This window comes from Hibiscus syriacus, unplaced genomic scaffold, assembly GCF_006381635.1.
Source record: "Hibiscus syriacus cultivar Baekdansim isolate YM2019G1 unplaced genomic scaffold, ASM638163v2 tig00110584_pilon, whole genome shotgun sequence".
NCBI classification, from domain to species: domain Eukaryota; kingdom Viridiplantae; phylum Streptophyta; class Magnoliopsida; order Malvales; family Malvaceae; genus Hibiscus; species Hibiscus syriacus.
In genome coordinates this window covers 3,494,813-3,516,391 of record NW_024062792.1, presented here as the reverse complement: position 1 = coordinate 3,516,391, position 21,579 = coordinate 3,494,813, and the positions used below count along the sequence as shown (strand labels likewise).

General features: G+C 34.9%; 1 protein-coding gene across 1 annotated transcript; it reads left to right on the top strand.

Annotated features, from left to right (window-relative positions):
* Positions 1-352: 352 nt before the first annotated feature.
* Positions 353-20,359, top strand: LOC120133609 (uncharacterized metal-dependent hydrolase YabD-like). Its single transcript, XM_039150163.1, has 11 exons — positions 353-361; positions 14,171-14,176; positions 17,696-17,849; positions 17,950-18,023; positions 18,100-18,181; positions 18,318-18,368; positions 18,553-18,653; positions 18,938-19,091; positions 19,183-19,416; positions 20,113-20,241; positions 20,309-20,359. The coding sequence occupies exons 3-10, from the start codon at positions 17,727-17,729 to the stop codon at positions 20,227-20,229; spliced, it is 936 nt and encodes a 311-aa protein (XP_039006094.1). The 5' UTR covers positions 353-361; positions 14,171-14,176; positions 17,696-17,726; the 3' UTR covers positions 20,230-20,241; positions 20,309-20,359.
* Positions 20,360-21,579: the final 1,220 nt, after the last annotated feature.

Genomic DNA, 21,579 nt, shown 5'->3' with positions numbered 1-21,579 from the left:
TTCCTCGAAGGTGAAGAAGAAAGGAAAAATTGTTCCAGATGCATGTATTACAAAGCATGATACCAATGAATCTAACATATCATTGGTTTCTTCATCATCAACATTCCATTCAGATGAGTGGATATTAGACTCAGGTTACACCTATCATATGTCCCCTAATCAGGAGTGGTTCTCCGATTTAGTATAACAAAATGTAGGAGTTGTTTATATGAGAAATGATAATGCCTGTAAAACTACTGGGCTATGTTCAATTCAATTGCAGAATTAAGATGAATCAACAAGAGTTCTAAATGATGTCCAGTACGTGCCCAATTTGAATTAAAATCTCATTTCATAGGGAGTTTTGGAATCCAAAGGCTCAGTTGTCACTATGAGAGATGAAGTTTTAAAAGTCACATCTGTTGCACTTGTGATAATGAAGGGCATCAGGAAAATTAATTTGTATTATTACCAAGGTAATAAAATTATTGGAGCAGTTGCAGTAGCTTCTGGTGGCGATAATTTGGACACAACTCAGTTGTGGCATATGCGGTTGGGACATACTGGAGAGAAATATTTGTAAATTATGGAAAATAAAAGGTTGTTGAAAGGTGCAAAGGCTTGTAAATTGAACTTTTACAAGCATTGTGTTCTGGAAAAGCAAAAAGGAGTGAAGTTTGGCACCACAATCCATAATAAGAAAGGTATTTTAGATTATATTCAATCAGATGTATAGGGTCCTATCAAGACATTGTCTTTGAGAGGAATACATTATTTTGTAACTTTTGTAGACAACTTTTCTAGAAGAGTTTTGGTGTATCCAATAAAGTTTAAAGGTGAAGTGCTCCAAATTTTCCTTAAATAAAAAAATATGATCGATAACCAGATTGGTAGAAAGATCAAACATCTTAGGATAGACAATGGAGGGGAATATATAAGTGATCAATTCTTTGATGTTTCCCAATCGCATGACATTGTTCGACACTTTACTATTAGAATTAAACCATAACAAATGGAGTGACATAACATATGAATTGAACATTATTGGAAAAAGTTCGATGTATGCTATCTAATGCTAGGTTAGGTCAAGCATTTTGGGCTTAGGGTGTGACATATGCTGGCCATCTCATCAATCATCTTCCATCGACGATAGGAGGAAAAACACAATTAGATGTATGGTTTGGAAAACCTACTACAAATTATGATTCCTTACATGCTTTTAGATCCACTGCTTAATATCATGTGAACGAATAAAAGCTTGATTCGAGAGAAAAGAATGTTATCTTTTTGGGAATCATCCATGGAGTGAAGAGATTCTGTCTATGGTGTGTAGACACTAATAAGAAAATTTGTAGCATATATGTTACCTTTAATTAATTTTCTATAGTAAAAAATGTAATAAATGAAGTTGTTCAAACAAGTAGTACTCCGCATAAGGTGTAGCATAATCTAAAATATGTGGAGTTTCAATAGACGATGATCCCGGAAGTTAATGCAACTGGTTCTTAAACTCCAATAGAAGAATAAGAGATGAAGATGTTCAAACCCAAGAACCATTAGAGACATCATAACCACTTGTAGTTAGAAGGCCAAGGAGAGAAATTCATAGACCTGCTCGATTTTCTAATATGATGGCCTATGATCTTCCAATAGTTGATGATGATATCCCCATCACTTACCAAGAAGCAATACAAAGCTTAGAAAGTGACAAGTGAAAAAGTGTCATTGATGAAGAAACGTAATCTCTCCAAAAGAATAACACTTGGAAGCTGACACAATTACCGAATGGTAAAAGAGTAATTGGATGCAAGTGGGTATTTGCAAATAAAGATGAATCTCTTGGAAAGAAAGATATTCACTAAAAGGCAAGGTTGGTAGCTAAAGGCTACATTCAAAAGGAGGTGATAGGGAAGCGGTGGCGGGTTAATGAACGTTGCTCTTGTTGAAGAATCAAACCTAGAAAAGATCTAGACTCGATGCAGAACGATAAGGGATGAATCGAGAAGGTGGCGGCAATAGATAGGGTTTTTTTTTGGTGCTGGAAACAAGATAAAAGTAAGATTAAAACAAGATAAAGAAAAGATAAATGAATTGCAAATAAAATAAGATAACCAAGAAATCAAAAGATCTCCCTTATGAAGGTGAACGATAAAGATGATTGATGACGTGGATGGATATGTGGAAAATCGATGGATAATGTCCTATCGAGCCCTCCTAGTCGCAATGAAAAGGCAAACAAGATAATATGGCTCTAACCAACCCTCCTAGTCGCGATGAAAAGGCAAATTGGAGTGTGAAGATTAATCTCCCTCACAAGAACTTGAAAGAACTCAAGGAGAAGAAGCTTCGAAGGCACAAGGCAATCAGCACTTGCAAAAACGAACTCTCGTTGTATTATTAATCAAAGAAATCTTGAATTACAAAGTTGAATGAAGCCTCCTTTATATAGGGGCTGAATTCTAAAGGTCCTAAATAACTAAAGAATAAAATAATAATAAACTAAACATGTTTTAACTCTAATTCCTAATAAAATAATAATAACTAAAAATATTGTTTTAACCCAACATTAATTCCTAATAAAATAATAAATCTGATCCTAAAAGATAATTAATCATCCTATATTAAATTATATTACAAATAATCAATATAAATATTGAAAATTCGTAATATTTACAAAATAACGTATTAATCCCGTATAGGATTTCCTGCATGCACCATCTTCAGTAAAATGGTCATATCCTGAGTTCCCGATATCGGATTGATGCGATTAAAGAACCGTTGAAAAGATAAGAGACAGACAGTTGTATGTCCAGAAGACATGTTGACCAAATAAGATCAGGATCCCATTCAAAAAGTCGTCTCAAGTATGCTATTGTTCTGGTCTTCTTTTCCAATGCTTGGACGAGTGGATCATTTGGAAGAGTTATTACTTCTTCCTTTGATGTGAGCCTTGTGATGCATGTATCATCCTCCCTTTCTTCAAAAAAGATTCGACCTCGAATCTGAAACATTAAAGGGAGCAATATTAGAATAATTTAATGATTCATTCACACTATTCTTACCGAATAGATATGCTTTGAATCTTCGAGACTTTGTTCTTCTAATAGGTTCGAGTAGAAACATTAGTCCAAAGAAGCATGTATTCTGGACTCTGGTGCATGTATCATTCCCCCACTCCTCAAAAGGATTCGTCCTCGAATCTAAAAATCCAAAAGAAAGAGAATTAGATGTGTTGAACGGAAAACTTGTGAAACATTTACCAGGATCAATGTGATATGTCTTTATGCATTTTAGTCGAGGTTTCTTCTTTATAGGAACTGATTTCTTGTAGTCTTGAAATCCTCTTTTGCATACAAGTCTTGTAATATGATGTTTTGGTTGAAATTCAACATGGCGTCGACCTCTGTTGGCTTTCTGTATGATTGCTTCAGATAATTTCTCCATGGTTTTATTCTTGTGTGACGAGAATGAGTGTTTAAAAACCATGTCAACTGGTTTGTTAAAGTAATCCCTTAAGTCTCCTAAGTGTGGTTCATGAATTAAGAATTCTCGGGAGGAGATTTGTGGACTGTAAAACCTGTTTAGTTGGCAAGGAAAACTCATATACAAGATAAAGCTCATTAGAAGCACTTTTAAAAGTATGGGTAGAATTATCAGAAATATCCGAGTTATTGTGATATACATCTTTGATATGTTCAATTCTCGGAATAGTAGTATGCGTTTGATAGGTAAGAGTATACCTTCGTGGTAGTGCATCGTCTACTGTGTTTTGCTTACCTCGGTCTGTTACGCACTTAAAGGAGTTGTGTTTAGTATGGATGACAACTTCACGAGCCTTACCTTGTAAAAAGGAGAAGAAGTACGTTACAATGTAATTAAAATGAGTAATAAAATACTTACCTTTGGAATCCCGTAAATCGTGACTCTTCATTGATATGACATAGTGATTAGGGCTTTCAGGTGGTAACCCGTCAGGAGGGTCACCTAGCACTATTCGACAACTCTTGGCGATGGAAGATGGTGTGGGCCAGTCTCGTGTTGCTTTTAATTTCTCATCATTTATATGGATTCCCTGTGCATGAACTATAAAGCATGTGGAGTTTTTCAAGTCATGTTTCGTCATTAAGATGACGTCATGACTAAGGCTTTCCTGGATGTAGCCTTTTTGTAACAAATCTAACTCTTTGGTTTCTTCAAGATTGTATGTTTGACGAGGTATGATGGAACCTTGAATTAGATTGGTTTGGTGTTGTTTTCCTTTTTTCCAGTAGTAATTCGTCAGGTGGATCACCTAACGCTTCTCGAAAATCCTGTAACAAAGATGAAAACACACTAGGCAAATCCTTGTTAATGTTAGAAATCGAAACAATTGATTCTCTAAAGCGAACAAGGATAAAAGGTTGTTTGTAAAGAATGTTCTATCTCAATTCTTTTGTGCTCACACGTAGATTTTGAGTCACTCTTTTCTTCTCACAATTAGGTTCACTCACCTCCCATGATCATTATTCTTTTGGCTTTTGTAACTAGTGACCTCTTTTTCTTTTGCCTCTTTCTCAGCTTTTTCTTTTTTTGTTTTCCCTACCTCCTCACAAATTATCATTTGATCTTTAGGGGCTGGAAGTGTGTCATTCTTTGCTGGTCATTCTTTCTCCTTGTCAGGTTTGTCATCTCTTGGCTTTTTCAGAGAAGATGGAGTAGAAGATGAGGAAGGATTTGAAGGATTACCTTGGTAAGAGGTTGAAGTACCTTGGTAATGTTCACTGAATCAAGATCTCCTTCGGATTTGTGCTTCGATTGTCATTGCTTTCTTTAGTGTATCATCAAGGTTTTCGTACCCTTGTAGATCAAGAAGATCAGTGATGTTTGAGTTTAAGCCGACGAAGAATCTTGACACGGTGACTTCTTCTTTTTCGGTTATGTTAGCCCTATTGAGTAAGGATTGCATCTCCTTGTAGTAATCTTCAACTGAACTTCTACCTTGTCGAAGTCGGTGTAGTCGTTGTTTAACTTCTCGTGTATAATGTGTCGGTAGGAATCGGTTTCTCATGGTTTGTTTGAGGTCGGTCCAAGAAGTGATTGTTGGAATTTGGAAGTTCTGGATCTTTTTCCTTGTTTGCATCCACCAAGTTCGAGCATATCCTTCGAATTGTGTGGTTATGAGGTGAACTTGTTTAGCTTGGGGGCAGTCATGGTATGCGAACATGAGATCAACTTTTCCTTCCCATTCGATGTACCTGTCTGGATCATTGTCTCCTTTGAAAGACGGGATCGTGAACTTTGGTTTTGCAAAGAGTTCGGGTACTTGAAAACGTGGTTGTTCTCGCCTGAGTACCAAAAGTTCAACATTGTTAGGTCTTGGATTCTGGTTTGGTAGATCCAGTTGTGGTTTTTGTCGTTCTCTCACGATTTCATCAAATCTTTCAACTTGAGTCGTGAGTCGGGTAAGTGTGGCTAAGATAGCCGTAAGTGTCTTGTTGTTATTGTCGCCCATCCTGAAATCATAACACTCAAAAGAAAATTTTAAAGTAAAATAAAAATAAAAGGAAGAAAATTCAACAAAGCAAGAAACCTCACAAGTCACTCCAAGAAAGTAACACAACGAGAGGCAAGTAAGCTGATCTTGTACTCTTTAAAACTCACTTTACCAAGTACTCTTCCACAGTTCGTATCGGAGTTTGATTACTAGCAAAGGCGATAAGAAAAAACTTAAAAGTTCTAAGAGGCCAAACAAGGGTTAGACTCCAAGAGAACGAGAATGCAAAGAAGGAAGAAGTATGCAAAATCTTTAGTCCTACTAACACAAGAAAGATAATGTGTTAGATAATGCACAAGAACAATAAAAAGAAAAAACAAAAGAACTTAAAGCACTAAGAGTCAAAGAAAAAAAAGAACCAACCCAGAAACCTGGAAAACGCTTGATCAATTTGAGAAACGTTTTTGAGGAGGTTACCGGTGTCAAAAAATTCTGGAAAAATTCTTGAATGTCTTTTGATGCGTCAAGAAACCACCTGTAAAATTTCAGAACCAAATACCTTCAGTAGTATCCAGTATACTCTGTTGAACGGTGAGTCCTCAAACAATCTGGTTTTCTTGATCGCTTTGTTCGAAGGTGTTGTTGATCTCCAAAAATTCTGATTTTTTGTTTGAAGTATCTTCAATATATGAATATTCAATCTGGAAATTTTCACCATGAAATTTCTCCTGTAAAATTTTCAAGAAATTCGACAAGATTCTAAACCGAATCTGCCAATGAAACTTGAATGATGTATTTGAAGGCTCCAATGAACTCTGATTGGGGTGAAATTTGGACTGGGGATTAATATTAGAATGAATATGATATATGGATAAAATCAGCCCTAAATACATTCGTTTACAATTTTTTTTGAAATTTTGGCTTTTTTTGGCTTTTTTTGCCTTTTTTCTTGCCTTTTTTTGTTTTTTTTTTGTTTTTTTGAAAAAAAAATAGCAAACTAACAAGAAGGATTTAAATCTAAATTAAAATTAAATAAAAAGAACCTGAAACGCTGAATCTTTTGTGAACTAGCTCCGTTGGGGTACCTTGACGGTTTTGTGTGCAAGAACAGGCAAGATTGCTTGTTTCTTTCCAAGAATCGGCCCAAATCTGATACCAATTGATAGGGAAGCGGTGGCGGGTTAATGAACGTTGCTCTTGTTGAAGAATCAAACCTAGAAAAGATCTAGACTCGATGAAGAACGATAAGGGATGAATCGGGAAGGTGGCGGCAATAGATAGGGTTTCTTTTTGGTGCTGGAAACAAGATAAAAGTAAGATTAAAACAAGATAAAGAAAAGATAAATGAATTGCAAATAAAATAAGATAACCAAGAAATCAAAAGATATCCCTTATGAAGGTGAACGATAAAGATGATTGATGACGTGGATGGATATGTGGAAAATCAATGGATAATGTCCTATCGAACCCTCCTAGTCTCAATGAAAAGGCAAACACGATAATATGGCTCTAACCAACCCTCATAGTCGCGATGAAAAGGCAAATTGGAGTGTGAAGATTAATCTCCCTCACAAGAACTTGAAAGAACTCAAGGAGAAGAAGCTTCGAAGGCACAAGGCAATCAACACTTGCAAAAACGAACTCTCGTTGTATTATTAATCAAAGAAATCTTGAATTACAAAGTTGAATGAAGCCTCCTTTATATAGGGGCTGAATTCTAAAGGTCCTAAATAACTAAAGAATAAAATAATAATAAACTAAACATGTTTTAACTCTAATTCCTAATAAAATAATAATAACTAAAAATATTGTTTTAACCCAACCTTAATTCCTAATAAAATAATAAATCTGATCCTAAAAGATAATTAATCATCCTATATTAAATTATATTACAAATAATCAATATAAATATTGAAAATTCGTAATATTTACAAAATAACGTATTAATCCCGTATAGGATTTCCTGCATGCACCATCTTCAGTAAAATGGTCATATCTTGAGTTCCCGATATCGGATTGATGCGATTCAAGAACCGTTGAAAAGAAAAGAGACAGACAGTTGTATGTCCAGAAGACATGTTGACCAAATAAGATCAGGATCCTATTCAAAAAGTCGTCTCAAGTCTGCTATTGTTCTGGTCTTCTTTTCCAATGCTTGGACGAGTGGATCATTTGGAAGAGTTATTACTTCTTCCTTTGATGTGAGCCTTGTGATGCATGTATCATCCTCCCTTTCTTCAAAAAGATTCGACCTCGAATCTGAAACATTAAAGGGAGCAATATAAGAATCGTTTAATGATTCATTCACATTATTCTTACCGAATAGATATGCTTTGAATCTTCGAGACTTTGTTCTTCTAATAGGTTCGAGTAGAAACATTAGTCCAAAGAAGCATGTATTCTGGACTCTGGGGCATGTATCAGGAGGGAATTGACTACAATGAAGTATTTTCCCCTATTGTAAAGTATTTTTCCATTAGAATATTGTTGACCTTGGTAACACAGTTGAATTTGATGTAATGACAAATTTATTGCATGGTGATTTACCAGAGGAGATCTATATGACTTAACCAAATGATACAAAGATGGTGATTATGAGAAATAGGTTTGTAAGTTAAGCAAATTGCTATATGGATTGAAACAATCTCCAAGACGGTGATACAAGAGATTCAATATCTTTATGAGGAGGCATAAGTACACCAGAAGCAAATACGATCATTTCGTGTATTTGTAAAAGCTACAAGATGGATCTTTCATTTATCTCCTCTTATATATTGGTGATATGTTGATCGCTTCGAAGATTCAAAATGAAATAGACAAATTAAAGGCTCAGTTGAATCATGAGTTTGAGATGAAAGATTTAGGTGAGGCCAAGAAAATATTTAGTATGTAGATAAGCAAAGATAGATAGAGAGGCAAGCTTTGTTTGACTTAAAAGCAATATCTGAAAAAACATATTACAATGTTTTGACATGAATAAAAAAACCAAACATGCAAGTATCTCATTTACTTCTTATTTCAAACTTAGTTCCGAGTTGTCTCTTAAAACTAATGAAGAACGAGAATATATGGCAAAAGTTCTATATGCAATGGTGTGTACGCGTCCTGACATTTCACAAGTAGTTAGAGTTATGAGCAAGTACATGCATAATTCTGAAAAAGGACATTAGCAAGCTGTGAAATGGATCCTAAGGTATCTCCAACAAATTGTGGATGTTGGTTTAGTTTTTGCACATGATGAAGTACTTGGTCAGTTGGTGGTTGGATATGTTGATTCTGACTATACTGGTAATTTGGATAACTGTCGATCAACTACTGGGTATTTATTTACTCTTGATAAAGTCCCAATGAGTTGGAAGTCTACTTTACAATCTATGGTGGCTTTGTCTACTCTAAAGGCAGAGTATATGGCGATTTCAGAGGCTGTAAATGAAGCAATTTGGCTTAACGGGTTGATGGAGGACTTGAGAGTTATTCAAAGTCACATTAGTCTTTATTGTGTCAATCAGAGAGGTATTCACTTAGGGGAAAAAATCAAGTCTACTATTCAAGGACTAAGCATATCGATGTGAGATATAATTTTGTGCGTGAGATCTTTGAAGAATGAAATATTCTACTTCAAAAAAATTACGACAGTAGAAAATCCTGCAGATATGATGACCAAGGTGATAACAATAATCAAGTTCAATCATTATTTGAACTTGATCAACATCCTGAAATTTAGAAGAACCTTCAGGTATACGACGCTTGTGAGCGCAATTAGAGACACTGGATAATGATAGCTTCATTGGGTTTGGGGAGTTGAAGAGGTTGAACAAGCTTGATAATTTCAAGCCAATGTGGAGATTTGTTATGTGTGGCTTGTAATTTTACAAGCCTACAACTTGATAAAGTCCAAGTGGTAGTCAAAATTGACATGAATTCAAGTTCAACTTTGCAACCATCAAAAATTAAAATATGGCAACCATCTTGGTCAAAGAAGAATGCAAATTAAATGAATCAAATGTTCATGTTGACAAGTGGCTATGATGGATACCAAATGTTACAAGTTGATTCAAGTTGGTAAGTTGGAAACTTGTGTTAATGGGAAAATTATTATTTAGTCTTTAAACTATTAGGTTATTTGCAAGTTGATCCTTGAAGCTCAACTATAAATAGACCAAAACAATTTCACTTTAAAGTATAAAAAAATCTCTCTCTCATTTCTTTTCTTTATTCTCCCACTTTGTAATATTTGGGAATTCTAAGAAATTTCATTTGTTGTAATATTTTGTCGATAGTGAAGTTATCATCCGTTGGTGATACCCGAGGAGTAGACGATATTTTTGTTGAACCTCGTAAATTTGACGTGTTCTCTCCATTATTGTTCTTTATTGGGTTTTTATATTGTGTTTCAGTATTCAATACTTTGATAGGTTTGTCTACTTTGCAATTTTGGTAGTTTTGATCTTAACAATTTAGATCAATTTTAAAACTACGTTTGTTTGTGTGGGAAATAACTCGAGTTCATCAACAAGTCTTCTTCTTCTTCTTAAATAGGCACACAATCTAAAAGTTTGAACATTATTAACAGCAGCAGGAAGATAAACCAAGTTATCGCCATTGACATCAAATCATCCTATAGTTTACCCTTATATATATTAATTATTTTTTCCTTTTTTTCCTTTCAATCGCTTCCCAAAAGATTGAAAACTACTTAGTTCAAGAACACTAGGCGTCACTAACGGTAATCCTTCCACATCATGGTTCACATTCGAGAACCCATGCCCAAAAAATAATCTTAATGAATACAAATATGGTCTCCAAACGGTAATCAATTCAACATGCAACGATATGGGGTTTTTATCTTTTATTTTTTTGTTATACTTTCCAACATTAATAAGTGAATACAGATCAATAGGATGAATATTAGCAATCAAATAATTTAGATCAATAATCCGACAATGACTACTAGTTCGATCTCAGAAAAATAGTAATAGATTGATCCAGTAACAATCTTGAGTGATAGTTCGATCATTAACGAGGGTGCATCGTTCGAACGTGCTATCCTCGGGTGTCGTCTTTCATGCTTTGTCATCATTGTGTGAAATTGCGAACTTTGATTCCAGATAAAAGTGTCATAAGTGAGGTAATCGCAAATGAGGATGGTAGTGAAATCTTAGTAGAGGCCTTGGACAAGTAGTTGTTGATGGATGACTTTGGATTGGGCAAGAGAAGTGCAATTATGGAGGAGCTTAGTGGAAATAGTAGTGACTGAGATTTGATCACGAGTAACGGCGGAAGAGAATAGAGCGCCACCGGGCGGCCTGGGTTTGGGTTGAACAAAAAACTTGAGCTTTATGTTGACTCGGGAAAAGGAGTGGAGCATGCTCAACTCGACCCGAATATGATGAAATTTAGAGTGACAGATTGATGATAGATGCAGAGAGAAAGCATAAGAGACGAAGCTGATGACTTTGCAAATGATGTTTTATTTATTAAATATCATTCGAAAAGACTATGGACCAGTTATTATAGAAGAAGAAGAAGAAGATGATGATGATGATGATGAAGAAGAATAATGTTGGTTTTTTGGCAAATTTTGAATCCCACATTGGTTTTGTATAAGGAGGAGGGGAAATTGTTTTGTTATAAATAAAGCACTCATCCTCCTTAGTTTAACATCCCACAAATATAAGTCTTCTTCTATATTAAAGGCTATTTGTACTCTTTCTCTCTCTTTGTAATATTTCTTCTATTAGTGAAATATTATTTTAGTAGTGTTCGAGGACGTAGGCATAATTTTGGCCTAACCTCGTTAAATTTTGGTTTTCTCTTTTATGTCTATTTAATAGCTATTGTATGGTATAGTTGTTGTTAATTATTATCCTATTAAAATTATTTGTCTTGGTAGTTCTATCTAAGGAGAGTGGGTTTTAAGAGGGACAATTGTTACCCCTCCACTCTTTCCTGGGAATCTACCTTGGGGTGATTTTTAGTACAATCGTTTTCACACTAGTCACCTAGATAATAGTTTTCAAGGTGAATTTGTTATTATTGGTGGAAATTAACCTGAATTTCACAACAATTGACATCAGAGCTCTTGGTTTATTTTAGTATGCTCTGTGGTTGCGGCTTAGGCTGATCTTCCACATCAAAAGAAAATTTCCTTGGGCTAATTGACATTCTGCATTGACAGCTATTAAATAGAATATGTAGCAGAATTGGCAGACGACACAAAAACATCCACATCATCGTCAACAGCTTCTTCATCTTCAATTTTGGCAAGAAATGTTGTGACAAAAGTTAGATTTGCAGTGGAGATTTTTAATGGCACCGATCATTTCGGCATGTGGAAAAGTGAGGTTCTAGATGCCCTATTTCAGCAAGGTCTAGACATTGCTATTGAAGGAGATAAACCAGATGATGTTGAGGAGAAAGAATGGAAGATGATCAATATATTGACATGTGATAATATTCGATCGTGTCTTTCTAGAGAAAATAAGTATGTATTTTCTAAGGAAACTTCTACAAGTAAATTGTGGAAGGCACTGGAGGAGAAATATTTGAAGAAAAGCAGTCAGAACTAGCTCTACATGAAAAAGAGATTGTTCCGCTTCAACTATGTACCATGTACCACTATGAATGATCACATTACTAGCTTTAATCAGCTGGTGACTGATCTGATGAATATGGACGTGACTTTTGAAGACGAAGATCTGACTCTGGTGTTGATAGGATCACTTCTTGATGAGTTTGAGTATCTTGAAACTACTCTACTTCATGGGAAGTTTGATGCATCTCTCAGTGAAGTAACAACTGCCTTGTATAGTTATGAATTGAGAAAGAAAGACAAACAAGAAAACACAAGTGTCGAAGCAGAAGCTCTTGTTATTAGAGGTCGTTCGAAGAGTCAGAATAAAGGAAGGAGATGAAGATCGAAGTCAAAGACCAGATTAAGCAAAGATGAATGTGACTTTTGTCGAGAAAAAGGGAATTGGAAGAAAGAATGTCTCATGCTAAAGAATAAAGTCAAACCTGAAAAGGGAAAGGCTGTCTTAGAGTCAAATGTGGTCGAGTATGATGATGCAGATTCAGATTTCGCATTCGCTGCTTCAGATTTCACATTCGTTGCTACGCCATCAACCAACTGTTCTAATTCATGGCTATTAGATTCAGCTTATAGCCACCATATGACCCTCAATAGAGAATGGTTCTTTGATTTTAAAGAACTAAAAGGTGGAATTGTCTACAAAACAAATAATTCCCCTCTTGACACACTTGGGATTGGTTCAATTCGCTTGAGGAATCAGGATGGATCAATCAGAACCTTAACAGGTGTCCATTATGTACCAGATTTAATGAGAAATCTCATCTCTGTGGGAACCTTAGAGTCAAAAGGTTTAGAAATGAGGGTAAAAGATGGGATTATGAGGATTATCTCTGGTGCACTGGTGATAATGAAGGGAATCCGGAAAAGAAACAATGTGTATTACTTTCTGGGTAGTACAATTGTTAGGACAGCAGCAGTGACAGCTTCTACTGATGAACATGAGTCAGAATCAACCAGGTTATGGCATATGCGCTTGGGGCATGTTGGTGAAAAATCCTTGAAATTGCTGATAGATCAAGGATTATTGAAGGGTACTCGGGCTTGCAAATTAGTTTTTTGTGAGCATTGCATCAAAGGGAAAAAGACGATGGTGAAATTTGGAACAGCAATCCATGATACTAAATGTATTTTGGATTATGTTCATTCAGATGTACGGGGGCCTTCTAAGACAACTTCATTGGTAGGAACACACTATAATGTCACCTTTGTTGATGATTTTTCCTGGAGAGTTTGGGTGTATACAATGAAGACAAAGGATGAGGTGCTAGGATTTTTACTTAAATGGAAAAAGATGGTGGAGACTCAAACAAGCATAAAAATCAAACGTCTCCGTACAGACAATGGTGGAGAGTACAAAAATGATCCATTTCTGAAAGTCTGTGAAGAAAAGGTATTGTCAGCCACTTCACTTTCAGATATACACCATAACAGAATGGGGTGGCAGAGCATATGAACCGAACATTAGTGGAGAAGGTTCGGTGTATGTTGTCTAATGCTGGGTTAGGCAAAGAATTTTGGGCTGAGGCTTTGGTCTATGCTTGTCACCTTATCATCTGCTTACCATCGACTGCTATTGGTGGTAAAACACCATTAGAGAAATGGTTTGCAGAACCTGCTACAGCTTATGATTCCTTACATGTGTTTGGTTCCACTGCATATTACCATGTTAAGGAGTCAAAGATGGATTCAAGAGCAAAGAAGGCGATCTTTATGGAGATCACCTCTGGTGTGAAAGGCTATCGTCTTTGGTGTCCAGAAACAAAGAAAATAATCTTCAGCAGGGATGTTACCTTTGATGACTCTACCATGTTGAGAAAGGTGACTTCAGAAAAGTTGGAGCAGACAGATGGAACTCCCAAACAGGTGGAGTTTGAAGGAAGCAGAATTGTCCCAGCCAGTAAAGAAACTGATGTTGACTCTCCTATGGTAGAAGAAGAGTCAAATGAAGAAGAGGTTCAGACCCAAGAACCTCCACAGCAACATGAATCAATTGTACTCAGAAAGGGAAAGAGGACCATTAGACAACCTGCTCGTTATGCTATATGGTCTCTTTTGCATCACCAATTGCAATTTATGACGTTCCTGCCACTTTTAATGAAGCAGTCCAAAGTTCAGAACATAAAAAGTGGAGGATCGCCATGAATGAAGAAATGCAATCCCTTCAAAAGAATTAGACGTGGAAACTAGCTAGTCTTTCGAAGGGAAAGAAGGCAATTGGGTGCAAGTGGGTATGTGCAAAGAAAGATGGATTTCCTGATAAGAATAACATCCGCTACAAAGCAAGATTGGTGGCTAAAGGCTACGCTCAAATGGAGGGAGTTGATTATAATGAAGTATTTTCTCTAATTGTAAAACATTCCTTCATTAGAATTTTGTTGGCTTTGGTAGCGCAGTTGGATTTGGAACTAGATCAGATGGATGTAAAAACTGCATTTTTACATGGAGACTTGGATGAGGAAATCTATATGACTCAGCCAGATGGATTCAAAGTTGCTGAAAAAGAAGAGATGGTGTGCAAATTAGAAATATTGTTGTACGGATTGAAGCAATCTCCAAGGCAGTGGTGCAAGCGATTTGACAAGTTTATGATAGGGCAGAAGTACACAAGAAGCAAATATGATCATTGTGTGTATTTACGCAAGCTACAAGATGGATCATATATATATCTTCTTCTTTATGTTGATGATATGCTAATAGCTTCCAGGAGTTAGACAAAAATTGCGAAACTAAAGACTCAATTAAACAAGGAGTTTGAGATGAAGGATCTTGGTGAAGCGAATAAGATTCTAGGCATGGAGATATAAAGGGATAAGAAATTAAGGAGGCTTTGTTTGTCTCAGAAAGAATATATGAGGAAGGTACTAAAACATTTTGGCATGAATGAGAAGTCAAAACCAGTTAGTCCACCTCTTGCTCCTCATTTCAAGCTCGGTGCATCCATGTCACCTAAGGATGATGCAGAACGGAAATACATGTCAAAGGTTCCGTATGCAAGTGATGTTGGTAGCTTGATGTATGTAATGGTGTGTACGAGACTCGATATTTCACAGGTAATTAAGGTTATGAGCATGCATATGCATGATCCTGGAAAGTAGCATTGGCAAGCTATGAAATGGATTCTGTGGTATATTATGAACACCGTAGATGTTGGTTTGGTCTTTCAGCAGGACAAACAAGATGGTTAGTGTGTAGTTGGGTATTGTGATTCAGACTATGCGGGTGATTTGGACAAGCGTTGATCAACTACTGGTTATGCGTTTACATTTGCAAAAGCACCAGTCAGTTGGAAGTCCACCTTACAGTCAACAATGGCTTTGTCTACTATAGAGGTAGAGTATATGGCGGTTACAGAGGTTGTGAAGGAGGCAATTTGGCTTTAAGGTTTGCTTGGTGAATTGGGAATGGAACAGAAGCACATCAAAGTGCACTGTGACAGTCAGAGTGCTATTCATTTAACAAAGAACCAAGTTTACCATGCAAGGAAGAAGCACATCGATGTTCGATATCACTTTGTACGAGAGATTTTAGAAGAAGGTGGAGTCATATTCCAAAAGATTCGGACCACTGAGAATCCTGCTGATATGTTGACAAAAGTGGTAACTGCGGTCAAGTTTAAATATTGTTTAGACTTGGTCAATATTGTTACAAATTGAAAGATGAATTTGCAGACACTACTGAAGATTGGATTTTTGAGAGATGTGTGTGGAATTTGCCAAGGTGGAGATTTGTTAGTTTTTTGGCAAATTTTGAATCCCACATTGGTTTTGTATAAGGAGGAGGGGAAATTCTTTTGTTATAAATAGAGCCCTCATTCTCCTTAGTTTAGCATCTTACAAATATAAGCCTTCTTCTATATTAAAGGTTATTTGTACTCTTTCTCTCTCTTTGTAATATTTCCTCTATTAGTGAAATATTATTTTAGTAGTGTTCGAGGACGTAGGCATAATTTTGGCTTAACCTCGTTAAATTTTGGTGTTCTCTTTTATGTATATTTAATAGCTATTGTCGGATATAGTTGTTGTTAATTATTGTCCTATTAAAATTACTTGTCTTGGTAGTTCTGTCTAAGGAGAGTGGGTTTTAAGAGGGACCATTGTGACCCCTCCACTCTTTTCTGGAAATCTACCTTGGGGTGAATTTTAGTACAATCGTTTTCACACTAGTCACCTAGATAATAGTTTTCCAGGTGAATTTGTTATTATTGGTGGAAATTAACCTGAATTCCACAACAAAGAAAAAGGTGACAAGTTGATTTTTTTTTTCAATCCAAACTTCTTTTAATGGGTTAACGGTTGAATGACTTAAACCGAACTACCAAAAATGTAATAGATCAAACACACTTAATTTTTGAATAGATGACTAAATTCAGCATACCCAAAACAATGGGACTATATTTTCCATCACTCCAACCATACATGTTTTATTTATTAAATATTATTATAGAAGAAGAAGAAGAATGTGACATGTTGATTTTTTTAGTTTTTTTATTTTCAACTCAGACTTCTTTCAGTGGGTTAACGGAAGTTAACGGTCGAATGACTTAAAACAAGCGTATCAATAATGTAATGGATTAAACACACTTAATTTTTGAATCGGTGACTAAATTCAGCATAACAATGGGACTATTATTATAGTTTACACTTTAAAATTTGATGACAAAAGATCAGAATAAATTATGTTTTTTTATTTAAAGTTTTCTAAAAAAACAAGGAAAATATTAGAAGCTAAATCAATGTGGATATCGCCTTTGTTGAATTACTGTCCATGAAAAATCGAAACATAATTCAAAGGTTCTTATATAAAATGATCATTCAAATTTGGATAAGTTTTTTGATTCGATACCTAAAGTTTCAAAAATATATTTTCATCACTAAAATTATCAATAAATCATAAAATAATCAGTCTATTTCCATTATATTAAATGTTATGATACACTCAAAAAGATTAATATGCAATTTGACTTCTAGATTATAAAATGAAACTTAAATTTAATCGTTTAATAATTTTTTTAATTATAGCTTTGAAAAATTTAAAAAGTCATTTTTATCCACTCAACTACCATCACTTTTAATTTTTATAAAATTTATGTCTATTTTGTTATTTATATTTGGAATCAAAGGGAAAATATCGTTAATGGTATACTTTACAAATGGATTAAAATAATTTTTTTTATTAATTTGGAGTAATTAAAATATAATATCTATTTAAAAATAAATTTTCAACCTTTTAACATTAAATACTCACTTCTCTAATATTTATAGTGCTGGAATCTCAATCCCCAAATAGTAAGAATAATTCTCTAATCACAGAGTCCACTTTATTTGTGATAAAAAAATATTAAAATATTGCAGTTGACGTTAGATCTAAAATGAATGGTTTTTTCTATAATTCTTTTCATATTTATAATTAAAAAAAATGTTAATAGGAAAGTTTCCCTTATCGACAAAGTGACCTCTTTGTGATTTATCAATAACTGTAATGACTAAAACGTAAAATGTAATTTTATTAACCAATATAAAAATGGATACAAACATGTAATTTTAGCTCATCTAAAATGTTCTTGAAGGCCAAAAACTTTGCGGCAAAATTTGTAAAACTGAAAAACAGTAAACCAGGAAACATCGAAGACAAATTCGTATAGAAAAAAAAAAAAAACCGAAAAGAAAGACGAAAGAAATAGCCATGAAATTATTTGATGCTCATTGCCACCTTCAAGATCCAAGAATTCTCAACAAAGCACCCAAACTCATCTCCACCGCTTTGGATTCTGGGGTCCTTAATTTTTCTGTTAATGGAGTTCACGAGGTCGCTGCTTTGCTTTTGCATCAATTATTTTTCTTTGAATGTATCAATCAATTTCGTATTTCATTTGATATTAAACTTGGGGTTTTCTTGAGAAGTGTAGAAAGATTGGCATTTGGTAAAAGAAATGGGCGAGAAGTATTCATCTGTTATTCTTTGCTTTGTAGTTCATCCTTGGTAAACCAAATTAGATACTTGAATATACCTTTCAAGCTCTTTTTAGGGATTTTTTTGCTGTGTTCATCTGTTGAAGGTATGTTGCTCAGAGAAGTCCAAATTGGTTCAGTACTCTCAAGGAATTCTTTGAGACCACTCCTTCTGCAGCTGTAGGAGAGGTAAATTTCTTTAATTTTGCATTAATTGGACTTAATTTCATAAATCTAATCAAGGGTATTTAGTAATTATGTTAGTTTCATGATTTTGTTTATTTAAGCTACCTCTCTCATAACAGCATGTTTTTGGACCTTTCAGATTGGTCTGGACAAAGGTTCAAAAGGAAGGGGGATTGATTTTAATGATCAGGTTCTGACTGTTTCTTGCTATCTCGATTGTCATTTATTTTGTACTACTTATGTTTACAAGTTTCTGGAGCTCACTGAAGAGTCGAAAAAAACGAGCATTTTCTTTGGTACCATTACTAGATGTAATTGCATGTAGACTAGGCATTTCCTAAAAGTTTTCTGAAATTTTAAATTCTACCTTACAGGTTGAAGTATTACGGCAACAGTTAGAGCTTGCAAAAGAGTTGAAAAAACCAGCATCGGTCCATTGTGTTCGTGCATATGGTGATCTTCTTCAGATATTGAAGTATGACATCCTCTACATTTTTATTGAAAGATTTTATCTTAAACAAAATATTGGAGAACATTCCAAAACAATTTTCTGCAATTTCTCTAAGATCTGGCATTTGGTAGATAACAAATAATTACGAAGACAAGCACAAGTCTTCTGAAATCAGGCACTTACCATTGTCAGTGTCTTCGAATGTGCTCTTATCACATTTGTATCTTAGCTGCTCGTTTACTGATTTACGTATGACATGCTCTAGCTACTACATGTTTCTCCTTAATACTTGTTATTAATATCCTCAGAGACGTTGGGCCTTTCCCAGATGGTCTCCTCCTTCATTCTTGCATGGGTTCTGCAGAGATGGTTCCTGAATTTGTCAAATCTGGTGCTTATTTTTCATTTTCAGGATACATCATGACCATGAAATTGCATAAGGCCAAGAAAATGCTAAAGACGGTTAGTTCATCTGGTTTATTGTTCTATTCACTTGAGTCGTCATGTGACAAAGTATAAGTGTACAATCTTCTTACTTCTGAAATTCCTGCAGATACCTTTGGAAAGGATATTATTGGAGTCAGATGCACCAGATGCACTGCCAAATTCAGAGTTAAGCTCTTTATTTTTGGTCGATGAAGATCCTTCCCTCCCACAAGAATTTTTTGCTCAAGGGAGAAATTCTGCTTCAAATACGAGCATTCCATCTGATAATCAATCTCTTACATCAAGAGATGTGTCTTCATTGCCCAAAGATATGCTTAATCATCCGGCAAACATTCATAACGTATGCTTTCTCCTTCAATTTAAGGGTATCCTTTTTTGTGTAATTGTAGGCTGCTTACATCTTTATCCTAATCGCTTAGTTTTCAGCCCATTTTCTTGTAGGAAATAAAAAAGAAATCAAATTATAGAGGAAATAGTTTAAGATAACAATTAGTATGATACAATGCCTTCTACTTACTGCATTTCTGTTTTAGGCTTATAGATTCTTGCTTTGTTTTCTGTAGTACAGAAAAAGCCCCCCCCCGATAGGAAAAGAGACTAAATAATTTAACTTTGTAAAGAAAAACCATGTATTAGATAATTTACAAAATCGATACTAGTCTTATTGAAAATAAATGTGATGCTCATAGCTTAATTAGTTACTATCTGGTTCATATATGATAAAATGAAGCATGAGAGATCATGATGCTATTTTGTTTGAGTTTTATGATATGCCGTGAGTCATGAAAGGAATACTTTGAAGATGAAACCTCAATGAGTTGAGGGAGTCATCGATAGATTTGGTTATCAAATCTAATACTGGTAGTTAAATGCTTAAATTTGCTCGAGATGTCATCATTTAGTTTCTGACTGTATCTTGTTGTATATTCAATTTTTATCCCTGTCTGCATTATATTTATCCTATTTCCGTAGAAAATATGTTGAGGTATGCAGTGCACACTGTCTGTAAAATTAAGAATCTTGTTTTTAACTTCAGGTGCTTGATTATGTTGCAAATTTGCTGGAAATTTGTAAAGAGGAACTTGCAGAGATAAGCTGTAGAAATGCAGTACAATTGTTTTCTTACCAAGGTTCAAAAGTCGCCTTAGGATGATCTTTTAATGTCTTTAATCTTTCTATCGGTCGGGAACATGCTTTCATACCTTTTCTGTATCTTGCAAATGTGAAAAATGCTGAAATGTTTATAGAAAAACTTTAAATAAACTTGTATGAGATGTTTTTTTTTATTATTTCTATGGTTTGAATTTATCATTTATTTATTTATTTGTTAATTCTGGTCTATTGAGTTGTTGATAGATGATTCTTAAATATTTTTTATTTAAAATCGTGGACATTATTATTCTGTTGTATTTGTTTAAATTTGAGTACTAAAGTTAAAATTATTTATGTGAAAATGTATCTTATTAACAAATCATTTTAAAAATATATTTTTTATTTGGTTCAATTTAGCTTTTCTTAACTCTCCTGGACATTTCAATATATGAATCATGGATCTGCTTTCTTTGTTCTCATTTTTAGGATGTTTAAAGCTACATTTGTTCGTATACTTTTACGTGTCGTAATTCGAGTTATGTACATTTTTAGATGAGAATATATATTATATCTTGTGCGGGTTATTTTTCGTGTCTTATTTTATCACGGATTTGTGTTGTATAATTGGATGTCTGAAAGCTTTTCAGGTTTTGTTTAAGAGGTAGTAATTGCATTATACTTTATGCTAAAGGGAGCTGCATTATTTTATGCCGTGCCCTGGAATTGCAGAAAGTTTTCCTTCTGGCAAAAATGTTATAAATATCTGTAAGGTTATAAATGTATGGGAAACAGAAAAGGGAATTGGAAATCTCAGGGTGAATCCGACACTACTAATGGTTCTGACTTTGGGAGATGCAGCGGCAGTATGATCATCGTCCGAAGAAAATCCGTTGGAAAACTGTTGCACTTCCTGCAAAATTTCTTCACTGTTGCTTCCAACCATGACAACATCCCCGAAATGAACATGGCGTTGATCATCATCAGGTGTTCCTGATGGAGAGCCTTGTTTTTCCGACGAATGCGTCGATCTTCCCGCGTGTCCTTCAGAGACTTTTTCTTCATTAAGCTGCTATGCTTCCCGTGAACATGTCCTCCATTGCTTGCACAAAAGCAATGTGCAATGCCCCTGTATATGTAAGTAGCAATCCAAAATATCCACGGAATGCCTACAAGAACGATCTCGGCGACCGAATAGCAGGGAATGGATTGCTCCTCGGGTTGGAACATATAAAGGCATAAGAAGACGCCCCCCGTGATGATGCTGATGAAGGAAACGGTCAAGATGATGTAGATTCTGAATTCTCCTTGTACTGTTTCTTGCATTTGAGTGTTGCAAGAGATACAAATATCTATTGGAAGATAAATTTATCTTTTTTTTTTCTCGTAAATTATTAGAGCTGAAGAAAAAAGG